This window comes from Bufo bufo, chromosome 5, assembly GCF_905171765.1.
Source record: "Bufo bufo chromosome 5, aBufBuf1.1, whole genome shotgun sequence".
NCBI classification, from domain to species: domain Eukaryota; kingdom Metazoa; phylum Chordata; class Amphibia; order Anura; family Bufonidae; genus Bufo; species Bufo bufo.
This window is the reverse complement of record NC_053393.1, coordinates 232,827,536-232,849,266: the sequence shown is the minus strand read 5'-3', so window position 1 is coordinate 232,849,266 and position 21,731 is coordinate 232,827,536. Positions and strand designations below refer to the sequence as shown.

Sequence of the window (21,731 nt, the reverse complement as noted above, 5' to 3'; positions counted from 1 at the left end):
AAGAATCCTTTTCTATGTTTGTGTACAAACCTTCTTTCCTCCAGACGCAGAGGATGTCCCCTCGTCATAGTCACAGTCCTGGGGATAAATAGATGATGGGATAGATCTCTGTACTGACCCCTGATATATTTATACATAGTTATTGGATCTCCCGAGTTGTCTTTTTTTCTAAACTGAAGAACAACTAATGTTGATAATCTTTCAGGGTACTGTAGTTGCCCCATTCCAGTTATTACTTTAGTTGCCCTCCTCTGAACCCTCTCCAGCTCTGCTATGTCTGCCTTGTTCACAGTACTCAATGTGTGGTCTGACTAGTGATTTGTAAAGTGGCAGAACTATGTTCTCATCAAGGGCATCTATGCCCCTTCTGATGCAAACCATTATCTTATTGGCCTTGGCAGCAGCTGCCTGACACTGGTTTCTACAGCTTAGTTTGCTGTTCACTAAAATTCCTAAGTCCTTTTCCATGTCAGTGTTACCGAGTGTTTTACCTTTTAGTATGTACGGGTGACTTGCATTATTCCTTTGCATGTCCATAATCTTACATTTGTCAGTGTTAAACCTCATCTGCCACTTATCTGCCCAAGCCTCCAATCTATCCAGATCCCTCTGTAGTAGTATACAGTCCTCTTCAGTGTAAATTACTTTACACAGTTTAGTGTCATCTGCAAAAAGGAGATTTTTGTGAAACTCACCTGTAAAATCTTTTTCTCGTCTTTTCCATTGGGGGACACAGACCATGGGGTATAGCTTGAGGTATTAGTAGGAGGGACACTATGCAAATGAAAGAGCTCCTCCTCCTCGGGCTATACCCCCTGACTCCACCAGGAGGAACTCAGGCGTTGCACAAGCAGTAGGAGAAGGAGCAAGAAAAAATTATGGAAACCATCGGACCAAGCCATAAGGTCCAACCATAAGCAAAAACTGAATTGAAGACCCCTCCTGCAACAGACAGAATGGGTGGGAGCTGTGTCCCCCAATGGAAAAGACGAGAAAAAGATTTTACAGGTGAGTTTCACAAAAATCTCCTTTTCTCGTGCTTTTTTCCATTGGGGGACACAGACCATGGGACGTCCTAAAGCAGTCCACGGGGTGGGAAAAAATCTCAGCACCGCCAGGAGGAACGTCAAACAGGAACCACAGCCTGTAAAACCCTGCGGTCAAAGACAGCATCAGGGATGCAGCTGATAAAACTTCGTAAAGGAACGTAAGGACGACCAGGTGGCCGCCTTACGCAGCTTAGACGCAGAGGCACGATTGCGCCTTGCCCAGGAAGCCTTCACCACCCTAGTGGCGTGAGCAGCATTTCGTGCCGGGGGAACCCTAACACGAGCGCGACAACAGCAGAGCGGATCCATCGCGCCACAGTGACCTTGGAGGCCGCCAGACCCCTACGACGTCCCTCAGGAACCACAAGGAGGAATCAGAACTGCGGACGTAAGTGGTAGCCGTGAGATACACTTCCAAGGCCCGGACGACAGCCAGGGAGTGTAGAGCGCGTTCCCTGGAGTTTGCCGGAGAAGGGCAAAAGGAGGGCAGGACAAGATCCTTGCTAAAGGTGGAAAGAAGAGACCACCTCGGGCAAAAAGGAGGGAACCGGACGGAACACAACCGTATCCTGGAGAAAAACTAGAAAGGGGCTCCTGGCGGGAAAGAGCGGCCAGCTCCGACACCCGTCTGATGGGAGATGTGGCCACAAGGAAGACCACTCTCCAGGTGAGAAAGGTCAGGGAGACCTCTCTCAGAGGTTCGAAAGGGGCCGTCTGCAGAGCGCGCAGGACCAAATTGAGATCTCAAGGAGGCAAAAGGGGAACATACGGGAACCGAATGTGCCACCCTCTGAAGAAAGAACTTCACAGGACCCATAAGAGCAAGGGACCCTTGAAAAAGGACGGCAGCGCTGAAACCTGACCCTTCAGGGAACTCAGCGACAGTCCCATCTCAAGTCCGGACTGAAGAAAAGACAGCACCATCGGGATGGAAAAGCGAGGGGAGGGAACCCAGAGTTCTCACAAAAAGTCATGAAGGCCTACTAGGTACGATAGTAATCCGGAAGGAAGCCGGCTTCCCCTGATCATGTTTCTAACCACCGAATCCGAGAATCCCCTCTTCTTCAGGATGGCGGTTTCAACAGCCACGCCGTTAAACGAAGAGACCGTAGATTCCGGAGGAAGAGAGGACCCCGAGACAGTAGAACCTCCCTGTCGGGAAGAAGCCATGGGTCATCCGCCAGCATCCGAGCCACGTCCGAGAACCATGCGCGGTTAGGTCAATCTGGGGTGATGAGGACGGTCGAATCCCATCCACCGCAATCTTGCGTAGACCCCTCGACAGAAGAGAAGCGGAAGGAAGACATAGAGGAGGCTGAAGACTTGCCACGGAGACACCAGCGCGTCCACCCCATACGCCTTCGGACCTCGGGCGCGAGCCGGAGACCTGGGAGCTTGTTGTTGAACCTATGACGACATCAGATCCACATCCGGACGGCACCACCTGCCACGCACGTCATCGCAGACACCCGGATGCAGAGACCCTCGCCTGGCTCCACCTTGTTTCGACTTAGAAAGTCCGCAGCCCAGATGCCTATTCCCGGAAGGAATACTGCTGGCCACACCGGAACGTGCGACTCTGCCCACAGCAGAATTTTTTTATTTATTTTTTTACTTCCCGCTTCACTGTTCGGCTGCGGTCCCACCTTGATGGCTGAAGTAATTCACTCTCAGCTCAAGGATGTTGATAGGAAAAAACTATTCCGTCGCCGACCAAACCCCCAGAATCGAGTGGGACCGGAGAACACCGCCCCAGCCAGAGGCAGGCATCAGTGGTCCAGGAAAAGAACGGGAGTAACGATCTTCCCGCCGTCAGGTTCTGTAGAAAAAAACAGAACGTGCCACCTGCAGATGTAAGCATACAGACCACGAGAGGTCTCGTCCCAGAGGGAAAGATCTCCTGTCGCGGCGACAGAGTGTGAGAAAAAAAAACTGGACATATGGTACGGCCTCGGAAGAGGCCACCACAAGACCCGCAGGTACCCCCGAAAGGAGAGACACAGGGAGCGCAGAAGGTGCGACACCGCCATCTGGATCCAGAAGACCTAGTTGTCTGAAAGAAAAAATCTCTTGGTCAATACATCCAAAAATATCCCCAGAAGGAGAGCTTCAGGGACGGGAGGAGAAGGATCGTGGAAGTCGATCAACCATCCGAGCTGTTTAATTTGAACAGTGATCCGGACGCCAAGAAATGTCCTTGGTGCGAGGGAGAGCCATCAAAGGCGCTAGGATCATGGTACAGACCCTAGGGGCAGTCGCTAACCCGAAAGGGAGGGCGAAAAAAATACATAGAGTCGGCCACCCATGGCAAGCGCAGGAATCGTTGTGAGATTCTGTGATCGGGCCATGCGGACAGGCGTCCTGGAAGTCTACGGACGCGAGGAATTACCCTGAAGAAGAGAAACAATAACGGACCGGAGGGATACCAATTGAAACCTCCTTATCCGGAGGAAAAAATTTGAGCAGCTTCGGATCCAGGGTCGGACGCACCGACCCCTCCTTCCTTGGAACGATGAACAGGTCTGAAAAGAAACCCGTGGCCTGTTCCTCTGGAGAAACCGGGGTAATAATACCCCTGGTCCAGAAGGGAAGAAACTGCCATCCAGAGATCCGAGGCGCGGAACGGATCCCCCGAAACGCTGGATGTAAACTATCTTGTAACCCGACGTTACAATTCTTAGAGCCCAGGCGTTCCTGAACATGAGCCCTCCAAACCTGTGGAAGTAGCAGGGAGGCCGACTGCGTCCTTGGACACCATGACGGCTGGGGCTTGAAGGGGGGAGGTTCCTGCGGGAGTCCTGTAGCCCCCCCAGCGGCGGGGCAGCGAAAGGACTGGTACTGGAACCGGAGGACCCGGTTCAAAAAGGACGTTAGGACGTAGGTGTGGAATGTAAGAGTTCTTGCCCCCAGATAGCGGTAGGGAAGAACTCGTCCAGCTGAGCCCTAAAAAACCTGGAACCCTCAAAGGGGAGGTTAGTAAGGGGACACTTGGAGAAGCGTCAGCGTCCCACCCTATTAACCCAACCTCTCTGTGCAGAATGACCGAGAGGGCTGCAATGCGGGTAAAGAGGGAATCAATGCCCATGGAAGCCTCGCAAAGGAATTTGGAAGACTGAGACACCTGGAGAACCAAATCCGGTGTGTCAGTAGACGCATCATGTTCCGCCGGTGGCGCTGCAACCACACTTGGGGAGAACACTGACCTAACGTGCCCGCCAGAGATAAATGGCTCTTGAGAGAGAATCTAGGCGCCTGTCCAGAACGTCCTGCAGAGAGGAGCCGGTAAAGACAGGGAAGGCCGTGATCCTGGACACTGGGGGATCCACCCTAGGAGAAGATCAGCCCTCCACACTGCTCAGTCGTAAAAGGATGATCCTGTCCCAGGTTCTGGGTATGACCGCGGAAATTCCTCATGGATAGGAAAAAATGCGGCAACCTATGGCTTCTTGGACAGAAAACCAAAAAAGGGGGGAACTCCCGCGTACAGGAGAATCCCCTTGGAGATTACAGGTGTCACGGACAGCCGCTACTAAGTCCGCCAAACGTGGGGAGCTTAGGCGGAGGGACCCGCTCCATGACCTCGTCCGAGCCGGACAATCCCCCTTCAGACCTGCGCTCCTTAGGGGGGGGGAGAGTCGTCTGAACACACCTCTAGACGAGGGGGGAAAATCGGAGTCATCCAAGATGGATGCTACCGCTCATGCTGCCTCTTATTAGTCAGGCGACCTCAGCGGGAACCACTGCGGGGAGACGGAGTGGTAGGGGCCACTGGATTGGCAACTGCCATACGGTCCAAAAAGGACATGGCTGCCTTGGCGACTCAGGCCAAATCAGCGGCCGCGCAGGACCTTGCAGATGCCCAGGTGGGTACCGCCAGCTCTGCTGGGACAGAAATAAGCATTTTTCCCACTTTTTTTTTTTTTTTTTTTTTAAAGGGCAGGAAGGAGATCCTGTCCAGGGCCAGGGCAGGAGGCACAAACACCAGTGGTCTAACAGGACCCCATTGGAGCCTGAGAAGGTGACTTGGCTTAGGCATGATAACTACGCAAATTAGAGAAAAGAAACCTTAAAAGTGTCTTCTGGGAATCGAACTAGAGATCGTTTACATCAGAAGCAAGGCATTTATACACACACATACACAGCTGTTCAGAGAGAAGCAGATTGAATAGGGTTAAAATGCCATACCACACATACCCTTGTGGACCAGTATGGTGCTGCACATGAAAAAAGAAATGGTAAAATGACACAGCCCATTTAGGCTGACACCCTTAATCCATGTTCAGAGAGAAGCAGGGGAGCGGATAGGAGCGTGGGAACCTTTGTAGCAGACGGAGGAAGATGCCGGAGCGAAGCGCTAGGCTTCGCCCCCGGCCGCGTCAGGCTCCGCCCCCGGCCGCATCATAGAAGCGCGAAAAAATCGCGCGCTCCATTCCCTGTGCTTCCTGAAAACATGTCCCCCAGTGCTGAACACAGCAAAGCGGGGGTTAACAAGGAACGCACGCCTGCCTGCAGTTGCAGCCCAAAATCCTTGTTCTGTCCAAGGTTAGCTGGCGCCGCCAGGGAAAAGTCATGCCTCATAAAGGGGGAGCAGAGAGTCCCAGCAGGGAGATAAGCCAGTATAGTGCCTCCATGCCCCAGAACCCCCGGACAGAGAACATCCTCAGTTCACCCAGGCGGCCCATAGACATAAGACAGGGAGGGGAGGGGAAGCAGAGCGAATGCAGTTATACTTATCTGCTCCTGCAGTCTTCTCCCTCCGTTCAGGACCAGCAGGGCTCACCTCTTCAGACGTCTGACTCCAGGAGTGCAGTGCTCTGGGGGGAGGGCAGCAGCAGGAGCTGGTGGGATGCCGGAGCTAACAGGTCGAGCCCGGATCCACTTATCTTCTTGGGGGGAAATGGAGGCAGCCAGGCAACGTCCCAAAGACGGCGGCGGGCACTCCACGGGGGACCAGGAAGGCGCCATGCCGACCTGTGTCCCCATCTAGAATAAAAATAACAAAAAGGAGTAGAATCAGAGAGTGTTAACCTCCTTCACCAGACACTAAGCAAAGACTGAGTTCCTCCTGGTGGAGTCGGGGGGTATAGCCTGAGGAGGAGGAGCTCTTTCATTTGCATAGTGTCCCTCCTACTAATACCTCAAGCTATACCCCATGGTCTGTGTCCCCCAATGGAAAAAAGCACGAGAAAATTGATATTTTACTATGCAAGCCTTCTACAAGATCATTAATAAATATTGACGAGAATAGGGCCCAATTCTGACCCCTGAGGTACCCCACTAGACAGTGACCCAATCTGAGTGTGTACCATTAATAACCACCCTCTGAGATGGTTACTTACCCACATACAGACATTTTCTCCCAGTCCGAGCATTCTCATTTTACATACTAACCTTTAAGTGGGACAGTATCTAATGCTTTGGAGAAGTCCAGATATACAACCTCCATTGACTCACCCCGGTCAAGTCTAGAACTTACCTTCTCATAGAAACATTAAATTAATTTGACACGACCCTTCTCTCATGAAGCCATGCTGATATGGCATTATTTGATGATTTTTATTGAGGTACTCCAAGATAGCATCTCTTAGAAAACCTTCAAACAGTTTACCCACGACCGATGTTAAACTTACTGGCCTATAATTTCCTGGGTCAATATAGAATCCTTAAAGGGGTTATCCAACACCTATAAGGCCCCCCAAAATACCTGGGCACCCCACACAGCCGCCGTTGCATGTCCCTGTCGCTCGAATCAAAACATCAGGCGAAAGGGGTGGGGGGGCATGGTATTAGCTAGTAGCGGGCGGCAACATCACCCGTGATTCATTGGCGGCTGTGCGGTCATCAGGAGTGACGCTGGTGCCAGGGAGCGGGGTAAGTATAACTGTATGAGGAGCGCGAGCATTTTGGGGGGTGATTAATTCTCTTAGGATACGGGGGTGTATGCCATCTGGTTCTGGCAATTTGTCTATTTCCATCTTTTTAAGACGCCTCTGCACCTCTTCCTGGGTCAGACAGGCCACTTTTAACGGGAATTTACTTTTACACTCTGCATTTTATCTGACAGTTTATTTTTCTCAGTGAGTACAGTAAAGAAAATATATTTAATAGTTTTACTTTCTCTTCATCCTTCTCTGCAACTCCCCCCTCATCACTCTGTAAAGGGCCAACACCTTCAGATTTATACTTTCCCACCATTTATATAATTGAAGAACTTTTTAGGGTTAGGCTACTTTAACACTAGAGTTTTTGCTGGATCCGGCAGGGCTCAGCAAAAACTCCTCCGTTACTGATAATACAACCATCTGCAGTCGTTATGAACGAATCCGGTTGTATTATCTTTAGCATAGCCAAGACGGATCCGTCATGAACCCCATTGAAAGTCAACGGGGGACGGATCAGTTTTCTATTGTGTCAGAGTTAAACGGATCTGTCCCCATTGACTTGCATTGTGGGTCATGACGGATCTGTCTTGCTCCGCATCCCATGACTGAAAAAATAAATAAAAAAAAACGAGCATGCTGCAGTTTATTCTCCAGTATGAGAACGCAACCAAACGGAACGGAATGTGTTTTGGAGCATTCTGTTCAGTTACGTTTTGTCCCCATCAACAATAAATGGGGACAAACAGAAGGTTTTTTTCCGGTATTGAGACCCTATGACAGATCTCAATACCGGAAAATAGGAACCCTAGTGTGAAAGTAGCCTTAGTTTTACTCTCTTTGGCAATGAATCTGTCATGCCCTGCTCAGGTTATGTGCGGAGGTCTGCCAGGTTAGCAGCACGTGAGTAGTTTTTTTGGGGTGTGGAGTTGAGCTGTATCCGCCTCCCTTCAGGTGCACTGGGTAGGGTCGTTTGTGTGAGTTTAAATTACGCCCCTTCCCAGTGTCCTGTGCGGGTTATAGCTTCTATCTTGCTCTGAGGAAAGGTGGATTTGCTGTTTCTGCTCTGCTACAAGATAAGATGGTTTTGGTTTCCTTTTTGTGTTCTGTCTAGGTTGTTAGAGAGACATCTGCCTCCTCCAGGACCTGAGGAAGCAGGCTGCCTCTTTCCCCCTTTCCACCATATTAGGGACTTTAGGGAATCTTCAGCATTAGGCACGGCGGCACGGCGGCACGTTGATTCCCACCTTTAGGGTCTGAACGTGTGAACAGAAGTCCAGGGAGAGCTGGTAGGGAATTGTCAGGAGGTGACCTTTATCCCCAGCTTCTGGCCTAGACGCTTGTTTTGAGGTTTTCTGTGTGTTTATTGCATCTTGTATCCTACCCACCGTGACATTAAAACCCGCCAATACCTAGACTGCCATTTCTCAGCTGCTTTGAGATGGAGTCAATTGATGCGTTAGTTGATTGCATGCAAGGATTATCCCTAGAGTTTTGCTGATCTGCGTAATTCTGTCGCACAGTGTCAGAATGCTCTGGCATCAGGTGCTATAGGAGGAAGTCAAATTTATGGGGAGCCTAGAGTTGCTCTCCCTGATAGATTTTCAGGGGGTGTGGATGACTTTATCCGCTTTAGAGAGTCATGCAAGCTGTATTTTCAGCTGGGCCGTCTTCATCTGGTGATGAGAGTCAGAGAGTAGGGATAATCATATCCCTGCTTAAAGGGGATGCGCAGTCCTCGGCCTTTTCTCTGCCGACCGGTTCTCTGGCCCTCTGGTCGGTGGATTAATTTTTTTAAAGCCTTGGGATTCATTTATGATGACCCAGATCGGGTCTCGATGGCGGAATCTAAGTTGCGTAATTTATTACAAGGAGAACATACTGCAGAGTTTAGGAGATGGGCTACGGAGTCTGAGTGAGTTTTGTCAGGGGTTGTCAGAGATTGAAAGATGCCCTCGCTTTTCATGAGTATCCGGATATGTTGGAGAATGCTATGTCTTTAGCAGTAAGGTTAGATAGACGCATTAGAGAGCGGTGTAAGGTTCCTTCCGCGCGAGGGATCCCTTCTGTGAGTGGTTTCGTCTCACCGATTCCCCAGGTTAATATGACATGTAATTCTGGGGTAGGGGAGGAACCCTTGCAGCTGGGACAGGTGTCTTTCCGTTCTGATAATAGTAACTTTAGAAGGTTGCATAAGCTATGTTATTACTGTGGAGAAAGTGGTCATTTTGTTTATGCTTGTCCTTTTGTTAAACCGCAAGTTGATGATAAAGAACCACAAAGACGTTTACATAAAGGAAAAAAAAGAAAAATCCCCGACTTTTGGTAGTGTGAATGGGGTGTCGGAGCAAGCAGGTATGCAATATCCCTGCAATACTCATTTTCTCCTTCCAGCTATGGTGGCGCTAGGATCAGGAAAATTTAATTTTGAAGTATTCATTGACTGTGGTGCTGGGGTAAACCTTATTGATTTTCTTTTTCTTCAAAATCTGGGCTTAAGTACTTGCACTTTAGAAAGAGATTCCGGTGTTCGCAATTAATTCTTCCTCTCTTTCTCAAAGGAGTCTCACTCATATTGCTCATGGTATTCAGTTAAAGAGGACCTTTCACCAGAATAAAACATCTAAACTAACTATACAGACATGTAGAGCGGCGCCCAGGGATCCCCCTGCACTTACTGTTATACCTGGGCGCCGCTCCGTTCTCCCGTTATAGCCTCCGGTATCTTCATAGTTAGGCTCCACCCAGGGGAACCTGACGGCGTCTCTTTCTCCTATGCTATAGCGCTGGCCAATCGCAGCGCTCAGCTCATAGCCTGAGAGGTTTTTTTTTCTCTCAGGCTATGAGCTGAGCGCTGCGATTGGCCAGCGCTACAGCATGGGAGAAAGAGACGCCGCCAGGTTCCCCTGGGTGGAGCCTAACTATGAAGATACCGGAGGCTATAATGGGAGAACGGAGCGGCGCCCAGGTATAACAGTAAGTGCAGGGGGATCCCTGGGCGCCGCTCTACATGTCTGTATAGTTAGTTTAGATGTTTTATTCTGGTGAAAGGTCCTCTTTAAGAGTGGGCAATTCACATGTTGAGATCATTTCTTGTTCTGTCATGAAGGACTTGCCCGCTCCTATGGTCTTAGGTTTACCGTGGTTGATAAAACATAACCCTACTATAGATTGGCAGGCAAGGCAGATCATTGGTTGGAGTGAATTTTGTTCGGACAATTGTCTTAGTGCATCTATCTCAGGGGTGTCTACTACGGTTCTACCTCAGTATCTCTGAGATTTTGCGGATGTCTTTTCGGAGGGTGGGGCTCAGGAGTTGCCTCCTCATCGTGAATATAATTGTCCGGTTAATCTCATCCCAGGGGCTAAGTTGCCAAAGTCTCGGCTATACAATCTTTCTCAACCCGAAAGAGAGGTCATGCGGAAGTATATTGCCGAGAGTTTGGCAAAGGGTCATATTAGGCCATCTAAGTCTCCGGTCGCAGTTGGTTTATTCTTTGTAAAGAAAAAGGATGGATCGCTTTGACCTTGTTTGGATTTCCAGGAATTAAACGTGATCCGTATCCCCTTCCTTTGATTTCTGAACTTTTTGATCAAATTGTTGGAGCCAAGGTGTTCTCCAAGTTAGATTTATAAGGGGCCTACAATCTGATCAGAATCAAGGAGGGGGATGGGTGGAAAACGGCCTTCAACACGCACGAGGGTCATTTCGAGAATCTGGTTATGTCTTTTGGGTTAACTAACACGCCAGCGGTGTTTCAGCGATTTGTCAATGACATTTTCCATCATTTAGTGGGAAGGTTCATTGTAATTTACTTGGAGGACATACTAATTTACTCTCCTGATCTGAAGACCCATCAGGATCACGTGAGACAGGTTTTGTCGATCCTTCGGGAGAATAAATTATATGCTAAATTGGAGAAATGTGTGTTTTCTGTTCGGGAGCTTCCGTTTCTGGGATATCTGCTTTCTGACTCTGGTTTTCGTATGGACCCCAAAAAGGTCCGGGCGGTTCTGGAATGGGACTGACCGGAGAATCAGAAAGCTTTGATGTGGTTTCTGGGGTTTACCAATTATTATAGAAAATGTATCTTGAACTACTCTACCATTGTAAAACCTTTGACCGATATGACTAGGGAAAGCGTCCACTTCTATGTCTGGTCGGATGAAGCATTGCAGGCCTTTTCAGCTATAAAGGAATGTTTTGCGTCTGCTCCTATTCTGATGCAGCCAGATGTGTCTCAGTCATTCGTGGTGGAGGTGGATGCATCAGAGGTGGGGGTTGGAGCAGTGTTGTCGCAGGGTTCATCTCCTGGCAAATGGCATCCGTGTGCATTTTTTTTCCAAGAAGCTCTCGGTCGCCGAGAGGAATTATGATGTAGGAGATAGGGAATTGCTGGCCATCAAATTGGACTTTGAGGAATGGAGTCACTGGTTGAAGGGGGCGTCTCATCCCGTTACGGTATATACTGATAATAAGAATTTGGCTTACCTGCAATCTGCCAAGCGTCTGAATCCTAGACAGGCTAGATGGTCACTGTTCTTTACTAGGTTCTATTTTGTGGTTACTTTTCGCCCAGGGGTTAAAAACGTCAAGGCAGATGCATGGTCTCGTAGTTTTCCTGGGGGAAGTGATTCAGAGGATCATGCTCCGATTTTGGCTGATGGGGTGGTGGTCTCCGCTCTGTACTCAGAGTTGGAGATGGAGGTGTTGGGAGCCCAGGAGGGGGCTCCTGATTCTTGTCCCCCAGGGAGGTTGTTTGTTCCTGCTGGACTGCGATACAAGGTATTCAAGGAACATCACAATACTGTCCTTGCTGGACATCCTGGTGGCAAGTCCACCTTTGATCTTATTTCTCTGAGGTTCTGGTGGCCCAGGTTACGTAAGAGTGTTACGTAGCAGCTTGTGAGACCTGTGCACGGTCAAAGGTTGCTCACACTCGACCTTCTGGTTCACTTCTTCCTTTGTCTATTCCATCTCGTCCTTAGACGCACTTGTCTATGGACTTTATTACTGATCTGCCGAGTTCCTCCGGGAAAACTGTGATTTTGGTGGTTGTGGACGGTTTTAGTAAAATGGCTCACTTTATATCGTTAGCTAGTCTGCCCAATGCTAAGACTCTTGCTCAGGTTTTTGTTGATAACATCGTGAAATTACATGGCATTCCCTCGGATGTGGTTTCTGATAGGGGCACGCAGTTTGTTTCCAGGTTTTGGAGGGCGTTCTGCTCTCGTCTTGGTGTTCAACTTTCGTTCTCTTCGGCTTTCCATCCGCAGTCGAATGGGCAGACAGAGCATACTAACCAAAACCTGGAGACCTACTTGAGGTGTTTAGTGGCTGAGAACCAGGAGGACTGGTCCTCATTCTTATCTCTAGCAGAGTTTGCTTTGAATAACCGTAGGCATGAGCCCACGCGTAAGTCTCCATTTTTTGGCGCATACGGTTTTCATCCTCAGTTTGGCACCTTTTCTGGGACTGGTTCCTCTGGGATGCCAGAGGAGGAGAGATTTTCTTCTGCTTTGTCTTCTATCTGGCGGAGGATACAAGTGAATTTGGAGAAGATGGGTGAGAGGTATAAGCGAATGGCTGACAGGAGACGTATGACTGGTCCGGACCTGTGTGTGGGTGATCTGGTGTGGTTATCTACTAAAAATATTAAACTGAGAGTACCATCTTGGAAACTGGGTCCAAGATTTATTGGACCTTACAAAATATCTGCGGTTGTCAATCCAGTGGCGTTTCGTCTGGATCTTCCGCAGACCTGGAGGATCCATGATGTGTTCCACAGGTCTTTACTGAAGAAATATGTGAAACCGGTGGAACTATCGCCATTGCCTCCTCCCCCTGTTCTGGTTGATGGCAATTTAAAGTTCGAGATCTCTAGGGTTCTTGACTCACGTATTCTTCGGGATTCCCTTCAGTACCTGGTACACTGGAGGGGATACGGCCCCGAGGAGAGGATGTGGGTTCCGTCTGTGGATGTTAGTGCCAGCCGACTGGTGAGGGCCTTTCACAGGGCCCACCTGGATAAAGTTGGTCCGGGGTGTCCGGAGGTCACCCGTAGAAGGGGGGGGGGGGGACTGTCATGCCCTGCTCAGGTTATGTGCGGAGGTCTGCCAGGTTAGCAGCAAGTGTGTAGTTTTTTTTGTTTGTTTTGGGTGTGGAGTTGAGCTGTATCCGCCTCCCTTCAGGTGCACTGGATGGGGTCGTTTGTGTGAGTTTAAATTATGCCCCTTCCCAGTGTCCTGTGCGGGTTATAGCTTCTATCTTGCTCTGAGGAAAGGTGGATTTGCTGTTTCTCCTCTGCTACAAGATAAGTTGGTTTTGGTTTCCTTTTTGTGTTCTGTCTAGGCTGTTAGAGAGACACTTGCCTCCTCCAGAACCTGAGGAAGCAGGCTGCTCTTTCCCCCTTTCCACAATCTTAGGGACTTTAGGGAATCTTCAGCCTTAGGCACGGGGGCACGTTGATTCTCACCTTTAGGGTCTGAACGTGTGCACAGAAGTTCAGGGAGAGCTGGTAGGGAATTGTCAGGAGATGACCTTTATCCCCAGCTTCTGGCCTGGACGCTTGTTTTGAGGTTTTCTGTGTGTTTATTGTATCTTGTATCCTACCCACCATCACAGAATCTCTCTGTCTCTAGTTTGTCTGCTTTTATTTGTCTTTTACATATTCTATTTCTATCCTTATAGTTTTTCAATGCTTCCTCCCTACCCTCCTGTTTTAGCGATTTAAATGCTTTCTTTTTGTTATTGATTGCTTCCTTTACATTTCTATTTATCTACATTGGTTTTTCTTGTTCCTCACCCTTTTATTCCCATAAAAGGTATGTGCCTCTCACAATTACAGTTTAGGATGTTTTTAAAAACAAGTATCCTATTTTGTGGCACCATTTTTATTTTTTAGGACATTGTCCCAGTTAGTGATACCAATGCCCTCTCTTAGCTGATCAAATTTAGCTTTTTTGAAGTTTGGTATTTTTCTGCCTCCCTGAAGAAACACTCTTTTGAATGACAATTGGAAGGTTATTTTATGGTTACCAATTCCCATGTGTCCCCCAACCTGCACATCTGTTGTTCTGTCAGTCTATTGGTAAGTATAAGCGAAATTCATATTTTGAAGTTCGTGTTCGGGTTGGGGTATAAGCTGAATTGCGTTATGGATTCCGTTACCATGGACCATAACCATTCCAAAATGTAATGCCTTTAGAGGCATTCCGTTATTCATTCCGTCATAATAAAAGTCTATGGCCTGCATAACGGATCCGTCCGGTTTCTCTGGCTATAGACTTCTATTATGACAGAATGAATAACGGAATGCCTCTAAAGGTATTCTGTTATGGAATTGCGTTATGGTCCGTAGTAACGGAACCCATAACGCAATTCAGCATATACCCCAACCCGAACTTCAAAATATGAATTTTACTCATCCCTAGTCCAGTATGGCTGTCAGTTGGTTCCTGAACTAGTTGGGAAACATAATTGTCTTTAGTTATTGCCAAGTTATTTTATTTGGCCAGCATGCTAAATTTTTATGCATATGTATAACAAATTATACATTTGCTTTGCTTGCCACTTCACTGTTAGAAAGTTTGGTGCTGCATTTGCTCAGGTGATTGGAATAATTATTTTATTTTCTCCCTCCCACAGGCCAAAGGACTTAACCTTTTTTGCTGGCGTACCTGTACGAGGTCTTGGTTGCCAACCACCATACATAATAGATTACTATTGTACGGGTCGTTAAAGATACAGTATAGTGTGACACATTGTAATGAATAATTATAGTGTCTCACAGTAATATTATTACACTCTTACTTTACTCAATGAGAGATTTTTCACTGTCTTGTTTCTCTACAGCATCATCATCCGAATCTGCAAGCAAACAAAGACAAAATCAAGGCATCAGAAAAATATTATACGCACTATAGTTACATGTAAAAAAATACAACAGACTCAATGTCTAAAACTGGCCATACACATACAGTAGGGAGAAGGTCGGCTGATCCCTTCATCCAACACACGATTGAGAGATGGCGGATTCACTGTGGATTTTAACTGTGAATTTGTGCAGGTAACATCTGCAGTGTATTACAGTACCAGGCACGTGGATGAGATTGTACAAATTTCAATATCTACATGCTGCAAAGATTTTACACCAGCAGAAATGAGTATTTTATAGATTTTCAAGACTGCAGCATGCTCATTCTGTAGTGGATTTTCGCTGCAAATTTCATTGCCTTAAATTAGGGCTGGGCAATATGGCCTAAAATCTATATCGCAATATAATTTGAAGCATGTGCGATTTAACAATATATCGTGATATATTATATTACATATTTATTTTTTTTGGGGGGGGGGGGGAAGGGTTTAAACTTTTTTTGTTTTTTCCTTTTTATTTACTAACTATTAGCCCCCTTGTCCTATTCACCCTAATAGAGCTCTATTAGAGTGAATAGGACTTTACACTGTCCCTGCTGCCCTGTGCATAGTGCACACAGCAGCAGGGAGCTTACCAAGGCAGCCACAGGATTACACTGCTGGGGCACCGATCAGAAGCTGCCACTGTGCCACTGCCACCAACGAGTGAGGAGGGGGGAGGGGACCTTGGTGCCACTGCCACCAATGATTTCATACCTTGGGAGGGGGAGAGTAGAGTAGGGGGGGGATGGAACCGCAATTTATACTGAGAAGAGGGAGAGTAGAAGGGAGGGACTGTGGCCACTGCGCCACCAATGAATATAGTTAATGCTTGAATACAAACGTAGGCTGCGGGTGCCGGCCATATCCCATACCCGGCCTCTATGACTGCCCGCTGTGATCCGCCACAATTAACCGCTCAGGACTGCTCAGTTTGGTCAATGGCAGTCACATGTAGCATAACTCTCAAATGAAACACAGTGCTCAGGTTGATTCCCAACTACAGCTGAAATAGACCTACCTGCAGGAGATTCTGGGGGAGAGTAGAACTGTCCATCCGACCTTGGTCCTGGTGGTAAAAGTGCAGCACGTTCAGAAACGCTCTGTATCATTAAACGACCTAATAAACAAGAGAAAAGTGTACATTTAGTTATGGGATAGAAAATACAGAAATAAAACATGCGAAACGTGCGATATCAAAACCAAATCGCAACAACTAATTTGCTTGCGCTGCTAAACAAATTTTAGTGACACGTGCATAATAACTGATTCGGTTTACCAGGCAGATCATTTGTGCATGTGCCCATAATCACAGTAACTGCACATGCAGAAGATTATCACAGCTGCACAAAATATCCGGCCATGTTAATCTGCAGGCATATTAGAAAACCGCCTGTAGAAAGATGCTCCCTCACAGAGGTAAAATTAAGGCTGAATGCACACGGCCGTGTTCCGCAGCCGAGAGCGGTCCGTGGTAACCCGGCCGGGATTCCTGCTGACAGCAGGAGCGCACTGCGTCATTGGTTGCTATGACGCTGTGCGCTTCATGCCGCCGCAGCTGTACAGTGATACACTGGTATGATCTATACCAGTGTATCACTGTACAGCAGCGGCGGCATGAAGCGCACGGTGTCATAGCAACCAATGATGCCGTGCGGTCCTGCTGTCAGCAGGAATCCCGGCCGGGTTACCACGGACCGCTCTCGGCCGCGGAACACGGCCGTGTGCATTCAGCCTAATTCAGATGAATAAACTGATTCGTACAAATCGATTCTCTCATCCCTAGGATAGATCCATAAGGATCCCATCTCCTATTGTTTGTACTTGACAGTGCTACCGTCCCAGCTCTATGGTGGCTACTGTCACTGGATGGGGCTCACCCCTTTCGGGGCCTTATGCTACATCAGGGCATTGTAAGAGTATATCAGGGTTAGGTTATCCTTAGGCTTCATTTACATGACGAAAAATTGCCACGAGCGCTGGGAGTGCATGGTGACATCATCAGGCTTGAGCGCAGGTCCTTTGGCATCAAGAGAGGAGCACCTACCTCTGTTTGTGCAAGTGGATGAGGTGAATATATTTTTTTTTAACCCCCAAAAGGCCATTTTGCACTAGTGTACCCATTTTTTAACAGCTGTTAGACAGGTGCACTCCTGTCTAATGGCAGTTAAAAACTGTCCCATCCACTCTCCTACCGTTAGATGAATCTGCTATGGCTCTCCTTCCCCAGTCCAGCCCATTACAGGCTGCTTATCAAGTTAAGTATTTGGGGATATTGGTTACCGCGAACCCCAACAGCTATATTAAACATAATGTAGAACCGCCGATGTCTGAATTGCCAATGTCTGAAATTGGGAGGAGTAACCTTCTTAAAATGATTCTCATGCCCAAACTCATGTATGTCTTACATAATTCCCCGATATGGATACCTCGTAGGATATTTATTAAAATAGATAGACTATTTAGGGACCTGATCTGGCGTCATAAAAGAGCTTGGATTAGACTAGACACTCTACAGAGGGGGAAAGAGGCGGGAGGGCTTTCAGTCCCGAACGCATGGCTCTACTACATCTCGTCCCAATTGCAGCAGCTGAGGACTTGGGGGAGGACTCTTGCGGATAGTGCATCTGCCAGGTTTGTGGCACACATCATAGGTCATGATTCCCCGGTGACTATTGGAAAATAGTGGACTTGCTGGTAAGATGACAGGTCATCCCACACTTTTCATGATACACAAGGTCTGGCAGAAATGTCGGGCGCTGCCTTCAGTACAAGGGTTTACGCAGTTTTCCCCTATATGGAAAAATCCGCACCTGCCTGAACTGTTCCATTTAGATGGCTTTTGGCCATGGGAGCGTAAAGGAGTGAGATTTTTATGTCAGCTACAGAGTGCTGGCGTCTTTAAGTCCTTTGAACAGCTAAGAAGTGAATTAGGTCTCCCACACGTGGCCTTTTATCAATTCCTGCAATTGCATCACGCTTTCCAGACGCAGGCGAATTTATTATCGCTGAAATGTACTACGGTTCCGCTGTTTCAGCAGCTTCTCACAAACAATTCCTCGAGTGGTCTGATATCATCCATTTACACGAACTTGTATGTGAAATCACTGAAGCAAGACGTTTTAGCAGTTAAACATAAATGGGAAGATGAGGTTGGGCCGATTTCAGAGGAGCAATGGAAGTCGCTCCTAGCGCTAACTCCACAACTGTCTGTGTGTGAGGGGCAACGTATGTCCCAGCTGTTATTATTACACCGGGTGTATAGGACTCCGGAATTTTTATGCCGGATAGGTGTTCGGGCAGAATGCGGATTGTCCTAGATGCGGTATTAGTCCTGCATCCTTGTTGCATATGTTTTGGGAATGTGCGCAGCTCCGGAGCTTCTGGACCGCGGTTTTGGCCTCTATAAAAGATGCCTACAATATAACGGTTCTGCCTGGGCCGAGTGTGGTCGGGATATTTGACATCAAAAATAGTCATCACCGCCTGGGAATACAGCGTCTGCTATTCCAAGCTAGGAAACTGATAGCTAGATACTGGCTTAGACCCCAGACTCCGTCCAGGGGAGAATTTATAAATAGGATGTCGGACATATTGCGCCTAGAAATAGGTGTATATACCAAGAGAAAGTGTGTGGCGAAGTTTGTTAAAGATACTGTGTTTAAGAAGTAGAGAGGGCCCTGTTTCTCTTTTCCCTTTTTTTCCCCCCATTTCTGTTAGCTTTCCTTTTCTTTTGTCTTGAATGTTGACTCAATATGAATGGAATGACGTATGATGGGTGCGAGGTGGCCTCTTGGACTGATGCAAGGAGTACACCATGCGCTGACCTCTTGAAGTTCCATCCATTGGACAGGGAGGGATGTTCCTTTACTTTTAAATCAAAAAAGGTGGAAAATTTGGTTTGTACAATTGGCACTGTGATATAGTGATGATTAATTTCAATTACTTCTACTACTGTGATGGTTGTTATATATCATACACATGCCATTAACAACGTGACGGACCATGTGATGCTTTGGTAATCCTTTTATTGGCTGTTACATGGATATTGTACAAGCATTTTTTGTAATTTACAAAAAATTGTTAATAAAAACTATCTGATAAAAAAAAACAAAAAAACTGTCCCATTGATTTCGATGGGGTCCGTCTGGCTGTGAAAACTGACAAAAATAGGACATATTCTATTTTTTTTTGACAGCCGCTATTAACGGAGTAGCAACACGGACCTCAATTAGTTCTAATAACGGCTGTGTGAATGTAGCCTTACCCAAATTACACTATTGTGTTCACCGTACCAATATTTCTGTACAACTGTATGGTTTGTCATAGACCCATATTAGTACAAGCATGTTTATTTGGCACTTCCCTTTAATTAGGTTTTGGTTGGAAAACATTATTAATTAACCCTTTCTGTACCGAGCCACTTTTCACCTTAAATCCCAGGCTGATTTTTGCAAATCCGACATGTGTCACTTTATGTGCTAATAACTTTAGAACGCTTTTACTTATCCAAGCCATTCAGAGAAAGTTTTCTTGGGACACATTGTACTTCATGACAGTGGTAAATTTGAGTTGATACATTTCACTTTTATTTATAAAATAATCCCAAATTTACAAAAAAAATTGAAAAATTCACAATTTTCTAAATTTGAATTTCTCTACTTTTAAGACAGATAGTAATACCTCATTAAATAGTTATCAATCGACATTCCCCATATGTCCGCTTTATGTTGGCATCATTTTTTAAATGTCATTTTATTTTTTTAGGATGTTAGAAGGCTTAGAATTTTAGAAGTAATTTTTCAAATTTTCAACATAATTTCCAAAACCATTTTTTTAAGCACCAATTAAGTTATAAAAAGATTTTTGAGGTTCTTACATAATGGAAACCACCCATAAATGACCTCATTTTAGAAACTACATCCCTCAAATAATTCAAAACTGATGTTACAAACTTTGGTAACCCTTGAGGTGTTCCACAAGAATTAAAGGAAAATGGAGGTGAAATTTCAACATTTCATTTTTTTGGTTGATCTTTTACGTTAATAATTTTTTTTGCTCTATGGAGACGTGGCAGTGGTCAGAAGGAAAGCAGCGCCATATGGATTTTGGAGGCAGATTTTGCTAGAATGGTTTTTAGGCACAATTTTCTATTTGAAGAAACTCTGACTTACCCCTACAGTGGAAACCCTCAAAAAGTGACCCCATTTTGGAAACTACACCCCTTAAAGAATATATTATGGGGGTTATTGAGCACTTTGACCCCCCCCCCCCCCCCGTTTTATGGAATTTGGGAACACTTGGCTGTATAAAATGAAAAGTTTTGTTCCTTCCAATAAAATGTTGTTTTATCCCCAAATTTTTCATTTTCACAATGGGTAACAAGAGAAAAAGCACCCCATAATTTAATACCCATTTTCTCCTGAATACGGCAACACCCTCTATGTAGTCAAACTGCTGTGGGGGCACATGGCAGGATTCAGAGCGGAAGGGGCACCATATGGCTTTTTGCAGTGCAGATTTTGATAGATTGGGGCTGGGTCTCACAGGCTAAGGCTCCATTCACACGCCCGTGGTGTATTGCGGATCCGCAACACACCCGCCCGGCACCCCTATAGAAATGCCTATTCTTGTCCGCAAGCTGCGGACAAGAATAGGACATGTTCTATCTTTTGCGGAGCTGCGGACCTGAAGACCGGGGCCGCGCTCCGCAAATGCGGATGCTGACAGCACACTGTGTGCTGTCCGCATCCATTCCGTCCCCATAGAAAATGAATGGGTCCGCACCCGTTCCGCACCCATTTGCGGACGTGTGAATGGAGCCTAACAGGGAAGGTAGCCACGATGCCTAAGGAAGGCATCGGGCTGCCATCCCAGCTATTGGAGCCCCGTCACAGCAGCGCGGGGACCCGATGGACACCGGGACCTATCAGGATACTGCACATGCCGCAGTCAGCATTGTGAGGGTTAATGCACCGGCATTGGTGACAGCAGGGGTCCGGCTATCAGTGACTGCCGGACCCCTGCAGCTGATCGGGTAGGCACAGCTCCTGCAGCGGCCCGATTAGCGTACCGTAGCTGTATGGCACTAGGATTTTAGACACATTCCTTTTAGCTTGTCTCACTAATAGATATTATGAGCCTTCAACCTTATTCCCAATCTTAGCAACATGAGCTTCAGGGTCTCATATACCACATTCCATGAAGATATATTCAAGAACGATTTCAGGGACATCACCATTGTGGCATGCGTGTCGTTGCCTAACTGCAGATGAAACATCATCGCCCACAAAGGACAACAATACATGGGGGCTGAGCACAGTGTGGACTGCATGGCATTGGTGCCAGATTTAAAGGGGAAGTATAGTACATATTAATACCTGTCACATGATCATCTGCCATAAAGCTTTATCAGAGGCCTTAAAAACCAATGGGGTCATTTATCAAACTGGTATAAAGTAGAACTGGCTTAGTTGCCCATAGCAACCAATCAGCTTGCACCTTTCATTTTCTAAAGGAGCTGTCAAAAATGAAAGGTGGAATCTGATTGGCTGCTATGGGCAACTAAGCCAGTTCTAATTTACACCAGTTTGATAAATATATGAAACTGGATACATACTGGATTTATTTTATTTGTAAGGAAAAGCTCTTCGATTGCTGCTTTGAAGTTATGACATTGGCTAGGAATGCAGAATGCCAGATTTAGAAGTGTTTTAGCAACAAGCAGAAGGCGAATTCCTGGGAGTAATATGCTAATACACTAGAGGAAGTTACAGCATCTTGCCAAATAGTCAACACCTCTAAACAAAAGGTTTATACCATCGTATTAAGCTTTAATAGGATGTATCATGCACAAATAACTATAGTTATATAGTTTCTGTTTTCTAT

The 21,731-nt window shown here is 46.8% G+C and overlaps 1 protein-coding gene across 5 annotated transcripts in view; it reads right to left on the bottom strand.

Annotated features, from left to right (window-relative positions):
* STARD3NL (STARD3 N-terminal like) overlaps positions 1 to 21,731 on the bottom strand; it is a 104,297-nt gene that overhangs the window by 4,686 nt on the left and 77,880 nt on the right. For all 5 annotated transcript variants that reach the window (XM_040434167.1, XM_040434169.1, XM_040434165.1 and 2 more), the window contains 2 exons: positions 15,865 to 15,963; positions 14,742 to 14,798 (listed from right to left, as the gene is read on the bottom strand). In XM_040434167.1, coding sequence (XP_040290101.1) covers positions 14,743 to 14,798; positions 15,865 to 15,963 — 155 coding nt within the window. In that variant the 3' untranslated portion in view covers position 14,742. The remainder of the gene's footprint in view (positions 1 to 14,741; positions 14,799 to 15,864; positions 15,964 to 21,731) is intronic.